At 45.5% G+C, this 24,685-nt stretch overlaps 1 protein-coding gene across 1 annotated transcript; it reads right to left on the bottom strand.

The window, feature by feature from the left end:
* Window positions 1–2,516: 2,516 nt before the first annotated feature.
* On the bottom strand, window positions 2,517–5,616 carry LOC124004969 (P2Y purinoceptor 12-like; the record flags this gene model as incomplete). Its single annotated transcript, XM_046313771.1, has 2 exons — window positions 2,517–5,017; window positions 5,425–5,616. Coding segments are annotated over 2 exons (1,062 nt in total), but the record flags the coding sequence as incomplete, so codon positions are not given.
* Between the last annotated feature and the right edge of the window lie 19,069 nt (window positions 5,617–24,685).

The following is a 24,685-nucleotide window of genomic DNA, read 5'->3' as shown; positions in this document are numbered from 1 at the left end:
GTACAGGATGTTCCTAGCGGGGACCCAGCACCTCTCCTCCGAGCCATAACCCTCCCAGTCAACCAGGTACTGGAATCCCCTGCCCCGTGGCCAAACGTTCAGGAAGCGCTTCACCGTGTATGCCAGTTGGCCATCGATGAGACGGGGAAGAGGGGTGGGCCTGGAAACATGAGACAAAAGGCTGTGAGACAGGTTTAATCCTAGACACATGAAAGGTGGGATGTTTATGGGGCAACAGAAGATGAACAGCAGAGGGGCTAAGAATCTTGGAGATGGGGAAAGGACCAATTAAATGGGGATACTGTTTGCAGGACCCAGAGGGGCAGATCCTGAGTGGACAGCCATACTACGCAGGCCAGTCAAGAAGAATGAACCCATTCCGCCGAAGTCGGTCCCTCTCCTTGTTCGGGCGATGTTCGGCGGTCGGCGTCTCCAGCCTTCTAGCCATCGCCGATCCATGGAGACGAGTCGAAGATAGCTTTCAGTACCACCTCGGGGCACTATGAGTACCTCATGCAGTACGGGTTGATGAATGCGCCATCAGTCTTCCACATTTTTGTAGACAAGATTTTCAAGGACCAAGCACGGGCAGGGTGTAGTGGTGTATATGGATGACATTCTGATATACTCCGCTACACGTGCCGAGCATGTGTCCCTGGGGCGCATTGTGCTTGGTTGCCTGTTGGAGCATGACCTATACGTCAAGTCTGAGAAATGCCTGTTCTTCCATCAGTCTATCTCCTTCCTAGGGTATCGCGTTTCCACCTCAGGGGTGGAGATGGAGAGTGACCGCATTTCAGCCATGCGTAATTGGCTGACTCCCACCATGGTAAAGGAAGTGCAGCGGTTCTTAGGGTTTGCCAACTACTACCGGAGGTTTATCCAGGGTTTTGGTCAGGTAGCGGCTCCCATTACCTCACTGCTGAAGGGGTCCCAGTGCGCTTGCAGTGGTCAGCTGAGGTAGACAGGGCTTTTAGTCACTCTTCCTCTAACCTCTCTCCCTTTCAGTGCGTACTGGGGTACCAGCCGGTTCTGGCGCCTTGGCATCAGAGTCAGACCGAGGTTCATGCCGTAGACAACTGGTTCAGGCGACATGGGAGGCTGTCCATGTTCACCTTCAGCTGGTCATGCTGCGCCAAAAGGAGAACGCAGATCCTCACCGCAGTGAGGCCCCGGGGGACCAGGTCAGGCTCTCGACCCGAAACCTGCCCCTCTGCCTGCCCTACCGGAAGCTGGGTTCGCGGTTTGTGGACCCATTTAAAGTCCTGAGGAGGGTGAATGAGGTTTGTTATAGGTTACTTCCACCCGATTACCGTATTAACCCCTCGTTCCATGTGTCTCTCCTCAGGCCGGTGGTGGCTGGCCCGCTCCAGGAGTCTGAGGTGCGAGAGGTTCCTCCGCCCCCTCTGGACATCGATGGGGCCCCGGCGTACTCTGTTCGCTCCATACTGGATTTGAGGCGTCGGGCGAGGGGCCTTCAGTATCTCATGGAGTGGGAGGGTACGGTCCGACGGAAAGGTGCTGGGTTCCGGTCGAGGACGTGTTGGAACCTTCAATGCTGCAGGCATTCCACCGTCGTCGTCCTGAACGCCCTGCGCCTCGCCCTCCGAGTTGTCCCCGAGGCCGGTGTCGGCGCGCTGCTGGAGCAGAACCCGTAGCCCAGTCGATCAGAGGATTGCGCCTCTGGAGCCAGGAAAACCCCAAAACCACGGTGCATGAGGGGATTCGATGGGCAGAAACTGCATAGACTTGCTGTGATTACCTGACACTCCCAGGTTAATGGGACACATAGTGTGGGTGACGATGCCAATAGAGTGCCCATCCAATGCTTTGACGTCCTTGGGAATGGAGAGGGGTTGTGTGGGGATTCCCAGCTCCGAAACCAGGGTAGTGTCCATAAAGCTCTTTTTGGCCCCAGAGTCTATGAGCACCTGGAAAGATTTGGACCGGTCACCACACAACAGGGTAGTATGGAGAGGGGTGCGAGAAATCCCCGTGCGGCTCACCAGAGTACTAGTACCTATTTGATGAGCCTGGTTCTTTATTAACTTCTTCAGGAATGCCTGGTCTCCTGTGGGACGGTTGAGCTAATGTAGGCTAATGCGATTAGCATGAGATTGTAAGTAACAAGAATGTTTCCCAGGACATAGACATATCTGATATTAGCAGAAAGCTTAAATTCTTATAAAAACCTCTTAAGGATTTGCCCCTTTTTTCAATTTTCACCTAACATGACATACCCAAATCTAACTGCCTGTAACTCAGGCCCTGAAGCAAGCATATGCATATAATTGGTACCATTTGAAAGGAAAATCTTTGAAGTTTGTGGAAATGCGAAAGGAATGTAGGAGAATATAAACAATAGATCTGCTAAAAGATAATACAAAGAAATATGTTACGGTGTATAGGGCCTCAATAGGGCATTGGGCCACCACGAGTCAGAACAGTTTCAATGCACCTTGGCATAGATTCTACACGTGTCTGGAACTCTATTGGAGGGATGCGACACCATTCTTTCACAAGGGATTCCATCATTTGGTGTTTTGTTGATGATGGTTGGAAACGCTGCTCCAGAAGTGTTCAATTGGGTTGAGATCCGGTGACTGAGACGGCCATGGTATATGGTTGAAATAGTTTTCATTCTCATCAAACCATTCAGTGACCACTTGTTCCCTATGCATGATGACATTGGTCATCTTATTGCGTCATTCCCATGGTAGCCAAAATAATTGCCAAAATAATCGCCTGCCCAGCATGATCGGAAACAAATTGCTTAGTTAACTCAAGAACTACACCTGTGTGGAAGCACCGGCTTTTAATATAATTTGTATCCCTCATGTACTCAAGTGTTTCCATCATTTGGATAGTTACCTGTAGATTAGTATAAAACAGAAATGTACAAAAATAAATATATATATATCTTATCAGGCCCATGGGCCGCTGGCCATGTATATATATTATTTTTTGTGCTTGTGTCAATTTCTACCAGCACACCCAACAACAAAAATTGTCCACCCCATCTGGCATTTGCCAAAATTGCCAGATGGCCAATCCGCCCCTGCAGCAACAGGCTGCACCCTCTCACCTCCCCATAGACCATCTGTTAAATAGGTTGTATAATGTCTGATATACAGAACGGCTAGCTTTCAGTTAATCGTCTGAAATCAGGAGATTTATCCCTTAGATATCGTATTGATGTGTTGAAGAATGGTTTTTATATACATGACTAATTTAATAGAATAGAAAAAAACAATCACCTGTCACATTTTTATGCTTTAAAGAACGTTTTGCTGACTCTATCCTGTACATGACAGGCATAAGCACTGTGCCATGGTTATACATAATTACAGGGGAAGTACGTATGTCTCTTATTTCAGTTCCTAGGCCAAAACAGTTGATGAAGTCAATGCAGAATGCCAGTGTAGGGAACTAAGCTGTTACGAGAAAGACAGCGAGACCCGAGGTGAGTTTGTTGGCATGAGGTTACGGTGATGTTTAGAGGGTGTTATAACATTCTACTAACTGTTACAGACTGGTATATCAGACTGGTGTATCAGACTGGTGTATCAGACTGGTGTATCAGACTGGTGTATCAGACTGGTGTATCAGACTGGTGTAACAGACTGGTGTAACAGACTGGTGTAACAGACTGGTGTAACAGACTGGTGTATCAGACTGGTGTAAGAGACTGGTGTATCAGACTGGTGTAACAGACTGGTGTATCAGACTGGTGTAACAGACTGGTGTATCAAACTGGTGTATCAGACTGGTGTAACAGACTGGTATATCAGACTGGTGTATCAGACTGGTGTAACAGACTGGTGTATCAAACTGGTGTATCAGACTGGTGTAACAGACTGGTATATCAGACTGGTGTATCAGACTGGTGTAACAAACATAGAGCTATTGCTGTACTGGAACAGCTGCTCTGCATATTATCATAATCATCACTGGCTAAAATATTGTTTCTCATTGGAAGTTTACATTGATTGTTCCCATTGCCCAGGTATTTTAATGAACACACAGTTCAGTTTAGTCAACCTTCCAGGAGAGGGCAGTATGATCCTCTGTGAAACATTCATCAGATCTTCACGATACATAGATAGAACATAGAGTTTTAGTTACCTATTACCTAAATCCAGATAGATTACATAATAGATGTGTCTCCCAGGGGAGTCTCCTGTGTTTGTGTCTGATCCTCTGCTGTGTTGGGATCGGACCCTCTCCCAGTGAGCCAACTGCAGGTCCCAGGTGGGAGACGGAGGGTCTTGAACAGGGTGGTTCTGAAGGACTTACAGAGGAAGAAGTAGATGAGAGGGTCCAGGAGGGAGTTGAGGGAGGACAGCCAGAGTGTACTCTCTTTCAGCTGGAAGAACAACAGCTTGAGGTTGCAGTCAAACAGGTGTACCCTCGTCTGGCTCAGGGTGTACGGTACGCGGGAGAAGTGGAACGGCACGAAGCACACAAAGAACACAGCCAGCACCAGGAAGACGTTTGAACTCACACTCTTCCTCCGGGGCTGGCGCTGCCCTCCAACATTACCCACGCCAGTACCAGCGTCGTGTATGGCTCCAGTAGAACGGCATGCCCTGGTGCGGGCGTATGAACTGTACAGTTCTTTGGTGATGAGTGTGTAACACACTATCACTGTCACCAAGTTCCCCCAGAAGATTATCTGGCACACATAGTTGACCACCTCATGCCAGAGCAGCCCAGCCTCCGTTTTAAGAACGCTGCACTTGAAGTAGGCCGAGGTGGGGCTGTGGCTGGTCAGGATCATGTTGGGCAGGGAGAGGGTCAGCAGGGAGGCCCAGATAGCCACAGAGAGCAGCTTTCTGTGGGTCAGATGGGCCATGTTGGTCACCTTGAAGGGCTGGAGGGTCTTCCTGCAGCGGTCGATGCTGATGAGGCCGAAGAAGAGGATGCTGATGTACATGGTGAGATAGAAGAGCACAGAGGAGACACGGCAGACAAAGACACGCAGACCCACGGACGCCATGTTGGAGTCAGACAGCACCTGAAGGAAAAACACATCTTTATTGTCTTTATTAAGGTTAGTGATTTAATGGCTTTAAAAAAAAAGTTTTTAAATAGTTGTATCAATATTATATTTATTATCTTTAGAATCAATACTTCCATTGTTTTTGTTATACACTTTACTCATATTATCTTCATTATCATTATCAATATTATCATTATTATCATTCTGATTTATTATCATTATTATCAACATTATCATTATTATCATTATGAATAAAATTATTATCATTATTATTAGCATCAATATTATCATTATTATTTTAATTATTATCTATATTATCATTATCGTTATTAACATTCTTATCATTATAATTAATATCATTCTTATCATTATTATTAATATCATTATTATCATTATCATCATTATTATCATTACAACTGCACCTTGAAGGGGAAGGTGAGGGTCATGAGGACGTCGGCCACCACAATGTTCTTGAGGTAGATGATGAAGTGGGAGCGGCTGGGGATGCTGAAGAACACCCACACTGCCAGGCCGTTGAGGGACAGGCCCAACAGGAAGAGGAGGGAGTAGAGAACAGGAAACACCACCGTCTTCAGCACGTTGTCACGGGAACATGTTATGCAGGTGAAGGAGGACCCAAACGCGACTTAACAGAAACAGAGTTTATTAATGCTCAAATCCGAATAACTGAAATCCTCTAGACAGTAGAGGGGGAAAACAACTGGAGAAGCGGCCACAGACTGCAGGTCGCTTCGGGTAGGCGCAGGCCGCAGTCAAACCGAGACACCTGCTCACACGCAGCGTCTGAAGAAGGCACAAAACACGACAGGACAGGGTGATACACAATCACGGCAAAAAACACGACAGGACAGGGCGAAACGCAATTACAGCATGGAATACAAAACAAGGAACCGACGGAACAGGGACGGAACACAAAGGAATAAATAGGGAGTCTAATCAGGGGAAAGGATCGGGAACAGGTGTGGGAATTAAATGATGATTAGGGGAATAGGAACAGCTGGGAGCAGGAACGGAACGACAGAGAGAAGAGAGAGCGAGAGAGTGAGAGAGGGAGGGGGAGAGAGAGGGATAGAACCAAACAAGACCAGCAGAGGGAAACGAATAGCATGGGGAGCACAGGGACAAGACATGACAATGAATGACAAACATGACAGTACCCCCCCCACTCACCGAGCGCCTCCTGGCGCACTCGAGGAGGAATCCTGGCGGCAACGGAGGAAATCATCGATGAGCGAACGGTCCAGCACGTCCCGAGACGGAACCCAACTCCTCTCCTCAGGACCGTAACCCTCCCAATCCACTAGGTATTGGTGACCCCGTCCCCGAGAACGCATGTCCATAATTTTATGTACCTTGTAAATAGGTGCGCTCTCGACAAGGACGGGAGGGGGGGAGGGAAGACGAACGGGGTGCGAAGAAAGGGCTTAACACAGGAGACATGGAAGACAGGATGGACGCGACGAAGATGTCGCGGAAGAAGCAGTCGCACAGCGACAGGATTGACGACCTGGGAGACACGGAACGGACCAATGAACCGCGGAGTCAACTTACGAGAAGCTGTCGTAAGAGGAAGGTTGCGAGTGGAAAGCCACACTCTCTGGCCGCAACAATACCTTGGACTCTTAATCCTGCGTTTATTGGCGGCTCTCACCGTCTGTGCCCTGTAACGGCAAAGTGCAGACCTCACCCTCCTCCAGGTGCGCTCACAACGTTGGACAAACGCTTGAGCGGAGGGAACGCTGGACTCGGCAAGCTGGGATGAGAACAGAGGAGGCTGGTAACCCAGACTACTCTGAAACGGAGATAACCCGGTAGCAGACGAAGGAAGCGAATTGTGAGCGTATTCTGCCCAGGGGAGCTGTTCTGCCCAAGACGCAGGGTTCCTGAAAGAAAGGCTGCGTAGTATGCGACCAATCGTCTGATTGGCCCTCTCTGCTTGACCGTTAGACTGGGGATGAAACCCGGAAGAGAGACTGACGGACGCACCAATCAAACGACAGAACTCCCTCCAAAACTGTGACGTGAATTGCGGACCTCTGTCTGAAACGGCGTCTAACGGGAGGCCATGAATTCTGAATACATTCTCAATAATGATTTGTGCCGTCTCCTTAGCGGAAGGAAGTTTAGCGAGGGGAATGAAATGTGCCGCCTTAGAGAACCTATCGACAACCGTCAGAATCACAGTCTTCCCCGCAGACAAAGGCAGACCGGTAATGAAGTCTAAGGCAATGTGAGACCATGGTCGAGAAGGAATGGGGAGCGGTCTGAGACGACCGGCAGGAGGAGAGTTACCCGACTTAGTCTGCGCGCAGTCCGAACAGGCAGCCACGAAACGGCGCGTGTCACGCTCCTGAGTCGGCCACCAAAAGCGCTGGCGAATAGACGCAAGAGTGCCTCGAACACCGGGATGACCCGCTAACTTGGCAGAGTGAGCCCACTGAAGAACAGCCAGACGAGTGGAAACAGGAACGAAAAGGAGGTTACTAGGACAAGCGCGCGGCGACGCAGTGTGCGTGAGTGCTTGCTTAACCTGTCTTTCAATTCCCCAGACTGTTAACCCGACAACACGCCCATAAGGAAGAATCCCCTCGGGATCAGTAGAAGCCACAGAAGAACTAAACAGACGGGATAAGGCATCAGGCTTGGTGTTCTTGCTACCCGGACGGTAAGAAATCACAAACTCGAAACGAGCGAAAAACAACGCCCAACGAGCTTGACGGGCATTAAGTCGTTTGGCAGAACGGATGTACTCAAGGTTCTTATGGTCTGTCCAAACGACAAAAGGAACGGTCGCCCCTCCAACCACTGTCGCCATTCGCCTAGGGCTAAGCGGATGGCGAGCAGTTCACGGTTACCCACATCATAGTTGCGCTCAGATGGCGACAGGCGATGAGAAAAATAAGCGCAAGGATGAACCTTATCGTCAGACTGGGAGCGCTGGGATAGAATGGCTCCCACGCCTACCTCTGAAGCGTCAACCTCGACAATGAATTGTCTAGTGACGTCAGGAGTAACGAGGATAGGAGCGGACGTAAAACGTTCTTTTAGAAGATCAAAAGCTCCCTGGGCGGAACCGGACCACTTAAAACACGTCTTGACAGAAGTAAGAGCTGTGAGAGGGGCAGCAACTTGACCGAAATTACGAATGAAACGCCGATAGAAATTAGCGAAACCTAAGAAGCGCTGCAACTCGACACGTGACCTTGGAACGGGCCAATCACTGACAGCTTGGACCTTAGCGGAATCCATCTGAATGCCTTCAGCGGAAATAACGGAACCGAGAAAAGTAACGGAGGAGACATGAAAAGAGCACTTCTCAGCCTTTACGTAGAGACAATTCTCTAAAAGGCGCTGTAGAACACGTCGAACGTGCTGAACATGAATCTCGAGTGACGGAGAAAAAATCAGGATATCGTCAAGATAGACAAAAACAAAAATGTTCAGCATGTCTCTCAGAACATCATTAACTAATGCCTGAAAAACAGCTGGCGCATTGGCGAGACCGAACGGCAGAACCCGGTACTCAAAATGCCCTAACGGAGTATTAAACGCCGTTTTCCACTCGTCCCCCTCTCTGATGCGCACGAGATGGTAAGCGTTACGAAGGTCCAACTTAGTAAAGCACCTGGCTCCCTGCAGAATCTCGAAGGCTGATGACATAAGGGGAAGCGGATAACGATTCTTAACCGTTATGTCATTCAGCCCTCGATAATCCACGCAGGGGCGCAGAGTACCGTCCTTCTTCTTAACAAAAAGAACCCCGCCCCGGCCGGAGAAGAAGAAGGCACTATGGTACCGGCGTCAAGAGACACAGACAAATAATCCTCGAGAGCCTTACGTTCGGGAGCCGACAGAGAGTATAGTCTACCTCGAGGAGGCGTGGTCCCTGGAAGGAGATCAATACTACAATCATACGACCGGTGAGGAGGAAGGGAGTTGGCTCGGGACCGACTGAAGACCGTGCGCAGATCATGATATTCCTCCGGCACTCCTGTCAAATCGCCAGGTTCCTCCTGAGAAGTAGGGAGAGAAGAAACGGGAGGGATGGCAGACATTAAACACTTCACATGACAAGAAACGTTCCAGGATAGGATAGAATTACTAGACCAATTAATAGAAGGATTATGACATACTAGCCAGGGATGACCCAAAACAACAGGTGTAAACGGTGAACGGAAAATCAAAAAGAAATAGTCTCACTGTGGTTACCAGATACTGTGAGAGTTAAAGGTAGTGTCTCAAATTTGATACTGGGAAGATGACTACCATCTAAGGCAAACATGGGCGTAGGCCTGTCTAATGGTCTGAAAGGAATGTTATGTTTCCGAGCCCATGCTTCGTCCATGAAACAACCCTCAGCCCCAGAGTCAATCAAAGCACTGCATGTAGCACCGAACCGGTCCAGCGTAGATGGACCGACATAGTAGTACAAGATCTAGATGAAGGGACCTGAGTAGTAGCGCTCACCAGTAGCCCTCCGCTTACTGATGGGCTCTGGCCTCTTACTGGACATGAAATAACAAAATGTCCAGCCACTCCGCAATAGAGGCACAGGCGGTTGGTGATCCTCTGTTCCCTCTCCTTATTCGAGATGCGAATCCCTCCCAGCTGCATGGGCTCAGTCTCAAAGCCAGAGGGAGATGGTTGCGATGCGGAGCAGGGAAACACCGTTGATGCGAGCTCTCTTCCACGAGCCCGGTGACGAAGATCTACCCGTCGTTCTATGCGGATGGCGAGAGCAATCAAGGAGTCCACATCTGAAGGAACCTCCCGGGAGAGAATCTCATCCTTAACCACTGCGTGGAGTCCCTCCAGAAAACGAGCGAGCAGCGCCGGCTCGTTCCACTCACTAGAGGCAGCAAGAGTGCGAAACTCAATGGAATAATCCGTTATGGACCGTTCACCTTGGCATAAGGAAGCCAGGGCCCTAGAAGCCTCCTCACCAAAAACTGAACGGTCAAAAACCCGAATCATCTCCTCTTTAAAGTTCTGGAATCTGTTAGAGCACTCAGCCCTTGCCTCCCAGATAGCTGTGCCCCATTCTCGAGCCCGGCCAGTAAGGAGTGAAATGACGAAAGCAACCCGAGCTCTCTCTAGAGTATGTGTGGGGTTGGAGAGAGAACACAATCTCACACTGCGTGAGAAAGGAGCGGCACTCAGTGGGCTGCCCGGAGTAGCAAGGTGGGTTATTAACCCTGGGTTCAGGAGGCTCGGCAGGCCAGGGAGTAACAGGTGGCACGAGACGTAGACTCTGGAACTGTCCAGAGAGGTCGGAAACCTGAGCGGCCAGGTTCTCCACGGCATGGCGAGCAGCAGACAATTCCTGCTCGTGTCTGCCGAGCATGGCTCCTTGGATCTCGACGGCAGTGTAACGAGCGTCTGAAGTCGCTGGGTCCATTCTTTGGTCGGTTCCTTCTGTTATGCAGGTGAAGGAGGACCCAAACGCGACTTAACAGAAACAGAGTTTATTAATGCTCAAATCCGAATAACTGAAATCCTCTAGACAGTAGAGGGGAAAACAACTGGAGAAGCGGCCACAGACTGCAGGTCGCTTCGGGTAGGCGCAGGCCGCAGTCAAACCGAGACACCTGCTCACACGCAGCGTCTGAAGAAGGCACAAAACACGACAGGACAGGGTGATACACAATCACGGCAAAAAACACGACAGGACAGGGCGAAACGCAATTACAGCATGGAATACAAAACAAGGAACCGACGGAACAGGGACGGAACACAAAGGAATAAATAGGGAGTCTAATCAGGGGAAAGGATCGGGAACAGGTGTGGGAATTAAATGATGATTAGGGGAATAGGAACAGCTGGGAGCAGGAACGGAACGACAGAGAGAAGAGAGAGCGAGAGAGTGAGAGAGGGAGGGGGAGAGAGAGGGATAGAACCAAACAAGACCAGCAGAGGGAAACGAATAGCATGGGGAGCACAGGGACAAGACATGACAATGAATGACAAACATGACAGAACAGTTGCTGTTGGTGAAGTTGTTATTGACAGGGGTCAGGGCCAATTCTGTTGTGTTGTCCATGTCGAGGGCTGTGATGTGTAAAGCAAAACAAAATAGGTGAAAGTTGCACAGCGCTTTATTCTTCCTAATTTCATCCATTACTACAGTCAGTTTATCAATATTATCAACATTATCATTATTATCATTGTCATTATTATCAATATTATCAACATTATCATTATCGTTATGATCAATATTATCAACATTATCGTTATTATCATTGTCAATATTATCAACATTAACATCATGATCAATATTATCAACATTATCGTTATCGTTATTATCATTATCGTTATTATCATTATCAATATTATCAACATTAACATCATGATCATGATCATTATTATCAATATTATTAACATGATCATTATCGTTATTATCATTATCCAATTTGTAAGTCGCTCTGGATAAGAGCGTCTGCTAAATGACTTAAATGTAAATGTAAATTATCGTTATTATCATTGCGTACTATTATCATCATCGTTTACTGTCAGGATGACTGGATTAGAGACAATAGAACTGCCCTCCCATTCAAAAAAGCTGTTTTAATTTAATAAAAAAAATGTAATACACTTTCAAAATGCACCTGTTAGATCGACTGGAACCATGTACATCCATGAGGCCATTACAATTAACAAAGCATAAATATTGAACTTTCAAAATGACATGAGGTTTAATATCTTATTCCCTGTTTTACATGTTCAACATTTTGTTCGTGTCCTGTTGACAGATGTTGAGTAATTCTGTCTCATGTGTCTGAATGAACCCACCTGATGCTTCCCGCCCAGGGGAAGATTGAGTTAGTCTTCTTCTCTCTCGGCAGATTGGAATCGTTAGGTCGTCTGCTTGAGATGCAGGCGTATAGGTTCTTCAAGTCAGTGAAATGAATGAAAATCCACCTCTCTCTCTTTAAATGTCAATCTGGTATGACTAGTACACATGGGACATTCTTCTTCTCTCTCGGCAGATTGGAATCGTTAGGTCGTCTGCTTGAGATGCAGGCGTATAGGTTCCACCTCTCTCTATTTAAATATATGTCAATCTGGTATGACTAGTACACGTGGGACATTCTTCTTCTCTTCTGCTTTTTGTTTCCTGTCGTAGACGCGACAGCACAACAGCAACATCCTCCCATGAATGTTCTCCTGTTGCACAATCTGACCATCAATATATAGGTATGTTTAGTCATGGTCAATGCTGTTTCTATGCTGGGCATATGCAGGTGTGTGTGTGGGGGGGTTTTACTATGCCGAATACAATGGATGTCTTTTTGTTACCATAAGTCATTTATTTTTAATTTTAGATCTTTATTCAACAAGTTATTTAAATTTTTAAGCATATAACTGCACCCCTTATCATTGGCTGGACCAGACCAAGGATAACAAAAACACATGGCAAAAGGATGTCTTATGAGCCAGACATTTTAAGGAAACATCACTGTCCCACTGTCCTCACAAATCTGTATGTCCTCTTCACTCTGCGGCTATACGACATCACAGATTGGCACAGGCCATGAAACATAACGATGCACCCTACTGTGATGATCGTTTGACCAGGAAATGTGGGATAATGTGTGATCTAAAGAGCGCCGTGACAGTCCTACCAATAACAACCCTATTATGACCTCACGGCCCTGGAATGTCTGCTTCTGGTTCTTTATGACATCACAACTCCACATTACATTAGTCCAGTTTCAAATGTTCACATATCCCTCCAGTCCATTAATTACAATGACGAAACAAGGTGAAACTGAGAACGGGGGGGGGGGGCTTGTTGCTAGGAGCAACGGCTTACCTAAAGAGATATACTTGAGTCAATGTTTCTGTCTCTCGGGTAATGTATTGTGTCAGTTACATAACTGTGCTTCTCCCCTGGATATAATGTTAGGGCTGCCAGACATGACTTCATCTCCTTCAGGACAGTGAACGATGTATTTGGAAATGTTTCTATCTATTAAAGTTGAAATCCTAATAAAAGGCTACCACCAGATGAAATGGTCTGTAAATGCACCGTGGAGCCCAAGATATTACACATTCAGTCTTGGTTAGTTTAAAAATAAACTTTTGTCATATTAATTCAAAATTATCTCCATGTTTGAATGCAGTACACACAGTCTTGTACAGCTAAAATTGTGGGGACAGAATTCAGTCCAATTCCACTTCAATTTGCAATTGGCATCGCACTGCACACCGTCCTACCCATCGGGACAAGAGGAATACCGACATACAGCTGAAGTCGGAAGTTTACATACACTTAGTTTGGAGTCATTAAAATTAGTTTTTCATCCACTCTACAAATTTCTTGTAAACAAACTACAGTTTTGGCAAGTCGGTTAGGATGTCTGTCTGTATATGTATGTGTCTCTCTGTCTGTCTGTGCTAGCTCCCTCAACAATGCTCCCTCAACAATACTCCCTCAACAATACTCTCTCAACAATTCTCCCCCAACAATACTCCCTCAACAATTCTCCCTCAACAATACTCCCTCAACAAAGCTCCCTCAACAAAGCTCCCTCAACAATTCTCCCTCAACAATGCTCCCTCAACAATTCTCCCTCAACAATTCTCCCTCAACAATGCTCCCTCAACAATTCTCCCTCAACAATGCTCCCTCAACAATGCTCCCTCAACAAAGCTCCCTCAACAATGCTCCCTCAACAATGCTCCCTCAACATTTCTCCCTCAACAAAGCTCCCTCAACAATTCTCCTTCAACACTTCTCCCCCAACAATGCTCCCTCAACAAAGCTCCCTCAACAATGCTCCCTCAACAATGCTCCCTCAACATTGCTCCCTCAACAATGCTCCCTCAACATTGCTCCCTCAACAAAGCTCCCTCAACAATTCTCCTTTAACACTTCTCCCCCAACAATGCTCCCTCAACAATGCTCCCTCAACATTGCTCCCTCAACAAAGCTCCTTCAACACTTCTCCCCCAACAATGCAGTTCATTCGTCAACATAAATAAAAACTATAAAACAAGTTAAGACAAAAATAACAAGTAGAAAGAGGTAGTATGTTCTCCAACAGCCGAGGAGGATACCCAGTCTGTATCTGTTTTCCTTAGGATAGAGAGAGAGAGAGAGAGAGAGAGAGAGAGAGAGAGAGAGAGAGAGAGAGAGAGAGAGAGAGAGAGAGAGAGAGAGAGAGAGAGAGAGAGAGAGAGAGAGAGAGAGGGGGGAGGGGGGGATGTGAAAGTACTTTCCTTAGGACAGAGCGAAAAAGAGAGCGAGAGGGGATGTGAGAGTTCTCCCATAGCCGAGGAGGATACCCGGTCGGTGTCTGTCTTCTTTCTGTGCCTGTCTTCTTTCTGTGTATGTCTTCTTAGAGAGAGAGAGAGAGAGCAGTGGCAGACCCAAACATAAGGACTGCCTTGACTATGTACGGACTCAGTGAGCATAGCCTTGCTATTGAGAAAGGGCGCCGTAGTAGAAGACAGGCTATGTGCACACTGCCACAAAAGGAGGTGGAAACTGAGGTGCACTTCCTAACCTCTTGACAAATGTATGACCATATTAGAGACACATTATTCCCTCAGGTTACACAGATCCACAAAGAATTAGAAAACAAACACTATTTTGATCAAATCCAATATCTACTGGTTACATCGTTACAACACTGTATTTACATATTATGACATTTGAAATGTATTTATTATTTTGGAACTTCTGTGAATGTAATGTTTACTGTTCAGTTTTATTGTTTATTTCACTTTTGTTTATTATCTACATCACTTGCTTTGGCAATGTAAGCATATGTTTCCCATGCCAATCAAGTCCTTGAATTAATTTGAGAAAGAGAGAGAGAGATGTGAAAGTATTTTCCTTAGGTCAGATAGAGAGAGACGGAGTGAAAAAGAGCCAGAGCGAGAGAGAGAAACAGAGAGAGGGGATGTGAAAGTGTTTTCCTTAGGAGAGAGAGAGAGAGAGAGAGAGAGAGAGAGAGAGAGAGAGAGAGAGAGAGAGAGAGAGAGAGAGAGAGAGAGAGAGAGAGAGAGAGAGAGAGAGAGAGAGAGAGAGAGAGAGAGAGGGAGGGGGGGATGTGAAAGTACTTTCCTTAGGACAGAGCGAAAAAGAGAGCGAGAGGGGATGTGAGAGTTCTCCCATAGCCGAGGAGGATACCCGGTCGGTGTCTGTCTTCTTTCTGTCGGTGTCTGTCTTATCTCCATGTTTGAATGCAGTACACACAGTCTTGTACAGCTAAAATTGTGGGGACAGAATTCAGTCCAATTCCACTTCAATTTGCAATTGGCATCGCACTGCACACCGTCCTACCCATTGGGACAAGAGGAATACCGACATACAGCTGAAGTCGGAAGTTTACTTACACTTAGTTTGGAGTCATTAAAATTCGTTTTTCATCCACTCTAAAAATGTATTGTTAACAAACTACAGTTTTGGCAAGTCGGTTAGGATGTCTGTCTGTCTGTCTGTCTGTCTGTCTGTCTGTCTGTCTGTCTGTCTGTCTGTCTGTCTGTCTGTCTGTCTGTCTGTCTGTCTGTCTGTCTGTCTGTCTGTCTGTCTGTCTGTCTGTCTGTCTGTCTGTCTGTCTGTCTGTCTGTCTGTCTGTCTGTCTGTCTGTCTGTCTGTCTGTATATTTATGTGTCTCTCTGTCTGTCTGTGCTAGCTCCCTCAACAATGCTCCCTCAACAATGCTCCCTCAACAATACTCCCTCAACAATGCTCCCTCAACAATACTCTCTCAACAATACTCCCTCAACAATACTCCCTCAATAATACTCCCTCAACAATACTCCCTCAACAATTCTTCCCCAACAAAACTCCCTCAATAATACTCCCTCAACAATACTCCCTCAATAATACTCCCTCAACAATACTCCCCCAATAATACTCCATCAACAATACTCCCTCAACACTTCTCCCCCAACACTTCTCCCTCAACAATTCTCCCTCAACAATTCTCCCTCAACAATTCTCCCTCAACAATGCTCCCTCAATAATACTCCCTCAACAATACTCCCTCAATAATACTCCCTCAACAATACTCCCTCAATAATACTCCCTCAACAATACTCCCTCAACAATGCTCCCTCAACAAAGCTCCCTCAACACTTCTCCCCCAACACTTCTCCCTCAACAATTCTCCCTCAACAATTCTCCCTCAACAATGCTCCCTCAACAATTATCCCTCAACAATTCTCCCTCAACAATGTTCCCTCAACAATGTTCCCTCAACAATGCTCCCTCAACAATGCTCCCTCAACAATTCTCCCTCAACATTTCTCCCTCAACAAAGCTCCCTCAACAATTCTCCTTCAACACTTCTCCCCCAACAATGCTCCCTCAACAAAGCTCCCTCAACAATTCTCCCTCAACAATGCTCCCTCAACAAAGCTCCCTCAACAATTCTCCCTCAACAATGCTCCCTCAACAATGCTCCCTCAACAATGCTCCCTCAACAAAGCTCCCTTAACAATTCTCCCTCAACAATGCTCCCTCAACATTGCTCCCTCAACAAAGCTCCCTCAACAATTCTCCTTCAACACTTCTCCCCCAACAATGCTCCCTCAACAAAGCTCCCTCAACAATTCTCCTTTAACACTTCTCCCCCAACAATGCTCCCTCAACAATGCTCCCTCAACATTGCTCCCTCAACAAAGCTCCTTCAACACTTCTCCCCCAACAATGCAGTTCATCCGTCAACATAAATAAAAACTATAAAACAAGTTAAGACAAAAATAACAAGTAGAAAGAGGTAGTATGTTCTCCAACAGCCGAGGAGGATACCCAGTCTGTATCTGTTTTCCTTAGGATAGAGAGAGAGAGAGAGAGAGAGAGAGAGAGAGAGAGAGAGAGAGAGAGGGGGATGTGAAAGTACTTTCCTTAGGACAGAGCGAAAAAGAGAGCGAGAGGGGATGTGAGAGTTCTCCCATAGCCGAGGAGGATACCCGGTCGGTGTCTGTCTTCTTTCTGTGTCTGTCTTCTTTCTGTGTATGTCTTCTTAGAGAGAGAGAGAGAGAGAGAGAGAGAGAGAGAGAGAGAGAGAGAGAGAGAGAGAGCGCGAGCAGTGGCAGACCCAAACATAAGGACTGCCTTGACTATGTACTGACTCAGTGAGCATAGCCTTGCTATTGAGAAAGGGCGCTGTAGTAGAAGACAGGCTATGTGCACACTGCCACAAAAGGAGGTGGAAACTGAGGTGCACTTCCTAACCTCTTGACAAATGTATGACCATATTAGAGACACATTATTCCCTCAGGTTACACAGATCCACAAAGAATTAGAAAACAAACACTATTTTGATCAAATCCAATATCTACTGGTTACATCGTTACAACACTGTATTTACATATTATGACATTTGAAATGTATTTATTATTTTGGAACTTCTGTGAATGTAATGTTTACTGTTCAGTTTTATTGTTTATTTCACTTTTGTTTATTATCTACATCACTTGCTTTGGCAATGTAAGCATATGTTTCCCATGCCAATCAAGTCCTTGAATTAATTTGAGAAAGAGAGAGAGAGATGTGAAAGTATTTTCCTTAGGTCAGATAGAGAGAGACGGAGTGAAAAAGAGCCAGAGCGAGAGAGAGAAACAGAGAGAGGGGATGTGAAAGTGTTTTCCTTAGGAGAGAGAGAGAGAGAGAGAGAGAGAGAGAGAGAGAGAGAGAGAGAGAGGGGGGGATGTGAAAGTACTTTCCTTAGGACAGAGCGAAAAAGAGAGCGAGAGGGGATGTGAGAGTTCTCCCATAGCCGAGGAGGATACCCGGTCGGTGTCTGTCTTCTTTCTGTCGGTGTCTGTCTTATCTCCATGTTTGAATGCAGTACACACAGTCTTGTACAGCTAAAATTGTGGGGACAGAATTCAGTCCAATTCCACTTCAATTTGCAATTGGCATCGCACTGCACACCGTCCTACCCATCGGGACAAGAGGAATACCGACATACAGCTGAAGTCGGAAGTTTACTTACACTTAGTTTGGAGTCATTAAAATTCGTTTTTCATCCACTCTAAAAATGTATTGTTAACAAACTACAGTTTTGGCAAGTCGGTTAGGATGTCTGTCTGTCTGTCTGTCTGTCTGTCTGTCTGTCTGTCTGTCTGTCTGTCTGTCTGTCTGTCTGTCTGTCTGTCTGTCTGTCTGTCTGTCTGTCTGTCTGTCTGTCTGTCTGTCTGTCTGTCTGTCTGTCTGTCTGTCTGTCTGTATATTTATGTGTCTCTCTGTCTGTCTGTGCTAGCTCCCTCAACAATGCTCCCTCAACAATGCTCCCTCAACAATACTCCCTCAACAATGCTCCCTCAACAATACTCTCTCAACAATACTCCCTCAACAATACTCCCTCAATAATACTCCTCAACAATACTCCCTCAACAATTCTCCCCCAACAAAACTCCCTCAATAATACTCCCTCAACAATACTCCCTCAATAATACTCCCTCAACAATACTCCCCCAATAATACTCCATCAACAATACTCCCTCAACACTTCTCCCCCAACACTTCTCCCTCAACAATTCTCCCTCAACAATTCTCCCTCAACAATTCTCCCTCAACAATGCTCCCTCAATAATACTCCCTCAACAATACTCCCTCAATAATACTCCCTCAACAATACTCCCTCAATAATACTCCCTCAACAATACTCCCTCAACAATGCTCCCTCAACAAAGCTCCCTCAACACTTCTCCCCCAACACTTCTCCCTCAACAATTCTCCCTCAACAATTCTCCCTCAACAATGCTCCCTCAACAATTATCCCTCAACAATTCTCCCTCAACAATGTTCCCTCAACAATGTTCCCTCAACAATGCTCCCTCAACAATGCTCCCTCAACAATTCTCCCTCAACATTTCTCCCTCAACAAAGCTCCCTCAACAATTCTCCTTCAACACTTCTCCCCCAACAATGCTCCCTCAACAAAGCTCCCTCAACAATTCTCCCTCAACAATGCTCCCTCAACAAAGCTCCCTCAACAATTCTCCCTCAACAATGCTCCCTCAACAATGCTCCCTCAACAAAGCTCCCTTAACAATTCTCCCTCAACAATGCTCCCTCAACATTGCTCCCTCAACAAAGCTCCCTCAACAATTCTCCTTCAACACTTCTCCCCCAACAATGCTCCCTCAACAAAGCTCCCTCAACAATTCTCCTTTAACACTTCTCCCCCAACAATGCTCCCTCAACAATGCTCCCTCAACATTGCTCCCTCAACAAAGCTCCTTCAACACTTCTCCCCCAACAATGCAGTTCATCCGTCAACATAAATAAAAACTATAAAACAAGTTAAGACAAAAATAACAAGTAGAAAGAGGTAGTATGTTCTCCAACAGCCGAGGAGGATACCCAGTCTGTATCTGTTTTCCTTAGGAGAGAGAGAGAGAGAGAGAGAGAGAGAGAGAGAGAGAGAGAGAGAGAGAGAGAGAGAGAGGGGGAGGGGGGATGAAAGTACTTTCCTTAGGACAGAGCGAAAAAGAGAGCGAGAGGGGATGTGAGAGTTCTCCCATAGCCGAGGAGGATACCCGGTCGGTGTCTGTCTTCTTTCTGTGTCTGTCTTCTTTCTGTGTATGTCTTCTTTGAGAGAGAGAGAGAGAGAGAGAGAGAGAGAGAGAGAGAGAGAGCGCGAGCAGTGGCAGACCCAAACATAAGGACTGCCTTGACTATGTACTGACTCAGTGAGCATAGCCTTGCTATTGAGAAAGGGCGCTGTAGTAGAAGACAGGCTATGTGCACACTGCCACAAAAGGAGGTGGAAACTGAGGTGCACTTCCTAACCTCTTGACAAATGTATGACCATATTAGAGACACATTATTCCCTCAGGTTACACAGATCCACAAAGAATTAGAAAACAAACACTATTTTGATCAAATCCAATATCTACTGGTTACATCGTTACAACACTGTATTTACATATTATGACATTTGAAATGTATTTATTATTTTGGAACTTCTGTGAATGTAATGTTTACTGTTCAGTTTTATTGTTTATTTCACTTTTGTTTATTATCTACATCACTTGCTTTGGCAATGTAAGCATATGTTTCCCATGCCAATCAAGTCCTTGAATTAATTTGAATTAAATTGAGAAAGAGAGAGAGAGATGTGAAAGTATTTTCCTTAGGTCAGATAGAGAGAGACGGAGTGAAAAAGAGCCAGAGCGAGAGAGAGAAACAGAGAGAGGGGATGTGAAAGTGTTTTCCTTAGGAGAGAGAGAGAGAGAGAGAGAGAGAGAGAGAGGGAGGGGGGGATGTGAAAGTACTTTCCTTAGGACAGAGCGAAAAAGAGAGCGAGAGGGGATGTGAGAGTTCTCCCATAGCCGAGGAGGATACCCGGTCGGTGTCTGTCTTCTTTCTGTCGGTGTCTGTCTTATCTCCATGTTTGAATGCAGTACACACAGTCTTGTACAGCTAAAATTGTGGGGACAGAATTCAGTCCAATTCCACTTCAATTTGCAATTGGCATCGCACTGCACACCATCCTACCCATCGGGACAAGAGGAATACCGACATACAGCTGAAGTCGGAAGTTTACTTACACTTAGTTTGGAGTCATTAAAATTCGTTTTTCATCCACTCTAAAAATTTATTGTTAACAAACTACAGTTTTGGCAAGTCGGTTAGGATGTCTGTCTGTCTGTCTGTCTGTCTGTCTGTCTGTCTGTCTGTCTGTCTGTCTGTCTGTCTGTCTGTCTGTCTGTCTGTCTGTCTGTCTGTCTGTCTGTCTGTCTGTCTGTCTGTCTGTCTGTCTGTCTGTCTGTCTGTCTGTCTGTCTGTCTGTCTGTCTGTCTGTCTGTCTGTCTGTCTGTATATTTATGTGTCTCTCTGTCTGTCTGTGCTAGCTCCCTCAACAATGCTCCCTCAACAATGCTCCCTCAACAATACTCCCTCAACAATGCTCCCTCAACAATACTCTCTCAACAATACTCCCTCAACAATACTCCCTCAATAATACTCCCTCAACAATACTCCCTCAACAATTCTCCCCCAACAAAACTCCCTCAATAATACTCCCTCAACAATACTCCCTCAATAATACTCCCTCAACAATACTCCCCCAATAATACTCCATCAACAATACTCCCTCAACACTTCTCCCCCAACACTTCTCCCTCAACAATTCTCCCTCAACAATTCTCCCTCAACAATTCTCCCTCAACAATGCTCCCTCAATAATACTCCCTCAACAATACTCCCTCAATAATACTCCCTCAACAATACTCCCTCAATAATACTCCCTCAACAATACTCCCTCAACAATGCTCCCTCAACAAAGCTCCCTCAACACTTCTCCCCCAACACTTCTCCCTCAACAATTCTCCCTCAACAATTCTCCCTCAACAATGCTCCCTCAACAATTATCCCTCAACAATTCTCCCTCAACAATGTTCCCTCAACAATGTTCCCTCAACAATGCTCCCTCAACAATGCTCCCTCAACAATTCTCCCTCAACATTTCTCCCTCAACAAAGCTCCCTCAACAATTCTCCTTCAACACTTCTCCCCCAACAATGCTCCCTCAACAAAGCTCCCTCAACAATTATCCCTCAACAATGCTCCCTCAACAAAGCTCCCTCAACAATTCTCCCTCAACAATGCTCCCTCAACAATGCTCCCTCAACAATGCTCCCTCAACAAAGCTCCCTTAACAATTCTCCCTCAACAATGCTCCCTCAACATTGCTCCCTCAACAAAGCTCCCTCAACAATTCTCCTTCAACACTTCTCCCCCAACAATGCTCCCTCAACAAAGCTCCCTCAACAATTCTCCTTTAACACTTCTCCCCCAACAATGCTCCCTCAACAATGCTCCCTCAACATTGCTCCCTCAACAAAGCTCCTTCAACACTTCTCCCCCAACAATGCAGTTCATTCGTCAACATAAATAAAAACTATAAAACAAGTTAAGACAAAAATAACAAGTAGAAAGAGGTAGTATGTTCTCCAACAGCCGAGGAGGATACCCAGTCTGTATCTGTTTTCCTTAGGATAGAGAGAGAGAGAGAGAGAGAGAGAGAGAGAGAGAGAGAGAGAGAGAGAGAGAGGGAGGGGGATGTGAAAGTACTTTCCTTAGGACAGAGCGAAAAAGAGAGCGAGAGGGGATGTGAGAGTTCTCCCATAGCCGAGGAGGATACCCGGTCGGTGTCTGTCTTCTTTCTGTGTCTGTCTTCTTTCTGTGTATGTCTTCTTAGAGAGAGAGAGAGAGAGCAGTGGCAGACCCAAACATAAGGACTGCCTTGACTATGTACTGACTCAGTGAGCATAGCCTTGCTATTGAGAAAGGGCGCTGTAGTAGAAGACAGGCTATGTGCACACTGCCACAAAAGGAGGTGGAAACTGAGGTGCACTTCCTAACCTCTTGACAAATGTATGACCATATTAGAGACACATTATTCCCTCAGGTTACACAGATCCACAAAGAATTAGAAAACAAACACTATTTTGATCAAATCCAATATCTACTGGTTACATCGTTACAACACTGTATTTACATATTATGACATTTGAAATGTATTTATTATTTTGGAACTTCTGTGAATGTAATGTTTACTGTTCAGTTTTATTGTTTATTTCACTTTTGTTTATTATCTACATCACTTGCTTTGGCAATGTAAGCATATGTTTCCCATGCCAATCAAGTCCTTGAATTAATTTGAATTAAATTGAGAAAGAGAGAGAGAGATGTGAAAGTATTTTCCTTAGGTCAGATAGAGAGAGACGGAGTGAAAAAGAGCCAGAGCGAGAGAGAGAAACAGAGAGAGGGGATGTGAAAGTGTTTTCCTTAGGAGAGAGAGAGAGAGAGAGAGAGAGAGAGAGAGAGAGAGAGAGAGAGAGAGAGAGAGAGAGAGAGAGAGAGAGAGAGAGAGAGAGAGAGAGAGAGAGAGAGAGAGAGAGAGAGAGAGAGAGAACCCAACTCACTCTGTTAAATTAGTCAAAACAGGAACATTTTACATCTGGCAAGAAATGAATAAGTAAATTATCTCAACAGAGAAAAATGTCCTCGTGTGTGCTACCTACAGTTGAAGTCGGAAGTTTACATACACTTAGGGGGCAGTCATTAAAACTCGTTTTTCAACCACTCTACAAATTTTTTGTTAACAAACTATACTTTTGGCAAGTCGGTGAGGACATCTACTTTGTGCATGACACAAGTAATTTTTCCAACAATTGTTTACAGACAGATTATTTCACTTATAATTCACTGTATCACAATTCCACTGGGTCAGAAGTTTACATTAACTAAGTTGACTATGGCTTTAAACAGCTTGGAAAATTCCAGAAAATTACGTCTTGGCTTTAGAAGCTTCTGATGGACTAATTGATATTATTTGAGTCAGTTGGAGGTGTACCTGTGGATGTATTTCAAAGCCTACCTTCAAACTCAGTGCCTCTTTGCTTGACATCATGGGAAAATCAGGAGAAATCAGCCAAGATCTCAGAAAAAAAATTGTAGACCTCCACAAGTCTGGTTCATCCTTGGGAGCAATTTCCAAATGCCTAAAGGTACCATGTTCATCTGTACAAACAATAGTACACAAGTATAAACACCATGGGACCACGCAGCCATCATACCGCTCAGGAGGGAGACACGTTCTGTCTCCTAGAAATGAACGTACTTTGGTGCGAATTGTGCAAATCAATCCCAGAACAACAGCAAAGGACCTTGTGAAGATGCTGGAGGAAACAGATACAAAAGTATCTATATCCACAATCAAACGAGTCCTATATCAACATAACCTGAAAGGCTGCTCAGCAAGGAAGGAGTCACTGCACCAAAACCGCCATTAAAAAGCCAGACTACGGTTTGCAACTGCACATGGGGACAAAGATTAAACTTTTTGGAAAAATGTCCTCTGGTCTGATGAAACAAAAATAGAACTGTTTGGCCATAATGACCAAAAGAGGGAGGCTTGCAAGCTGAAGAACACCATTCTAACTATAAAGCATGGGAGTTGCAGCATCATGTTGTGGGCGTGCTTTGGTGCTGGAGGGACTGGTTCACTTCACAAAATAGATGCTCATGAGGAAGGAAAATTACGTGGATATATTGAAGGAACATCTCGACATAGGTCAGGAAGTTAAAGCTTGGTCGCAAATGGGTCTTCCAAACGGATAATGACCTCAAGCATACTTCTAAAGATTTGGCAAAATGGCTCAAGGACAACAAAGTCAAGGTATTGGAGTCGCCATCACAAAGCCCTGACCTCAATCCCGAAGAAAATTTGTGGGCAGAACTGAAAAAGCCTGTGCGAGCAAGGAGGCCTACAAACCTGACTCAGTTACACCAGCTCTGTCAGGAGGACTAGGGCCAAAATTATCTCAACTTATTGTGGGAAGCTTGTGGAAGGCTACCCAAAACGTTTGACCCAAGTTAAACAATTTAAAGGCAATGCTACAAAATACCAATTGAGTGTATGTAAACTTCTGACCCACTGGGAATGTGATGAAAGAAATAAAAACTGAAATAAATCATTATCTCTACTATTATTTTGACATTTCACATTCTTAAAATAAAGTGGTGATCCTAACTGAACTACAACAGTGATTGTATACTAGGATTAAATGTCAGGAATTGTGAAAAACTGAGTTTAAATGTATTTGGCTCAGGTGTATGTAAACTTCCAACTGTATATTCCCCCAATAGAATCCTTATACTTTAATGATGACAGCTTCTCCATTCTCCAA

This window comes from Oncorhynchus gorbuscha, linkage group LG19, assembly GCF_021184085.1.
Source record: "Oncorhynchus gorbuscha isolate QuinsamMale2020 ecotype Even-year linkage group LG19, OgorEven_v1.0, whole genome shotgun sequence".
NCBI lineage: Eukaryota > Metazoa > Chordata > Actinopteri > Salmoniformes > Salmonidae > Oncorhynchus > Oncorhynchus gorbuscha.
The sequence above is the reverse complement of the archived record's forward strand: the minus strand, read 5'-3'. Positions and strand labels throughout refer to the sequence as shown.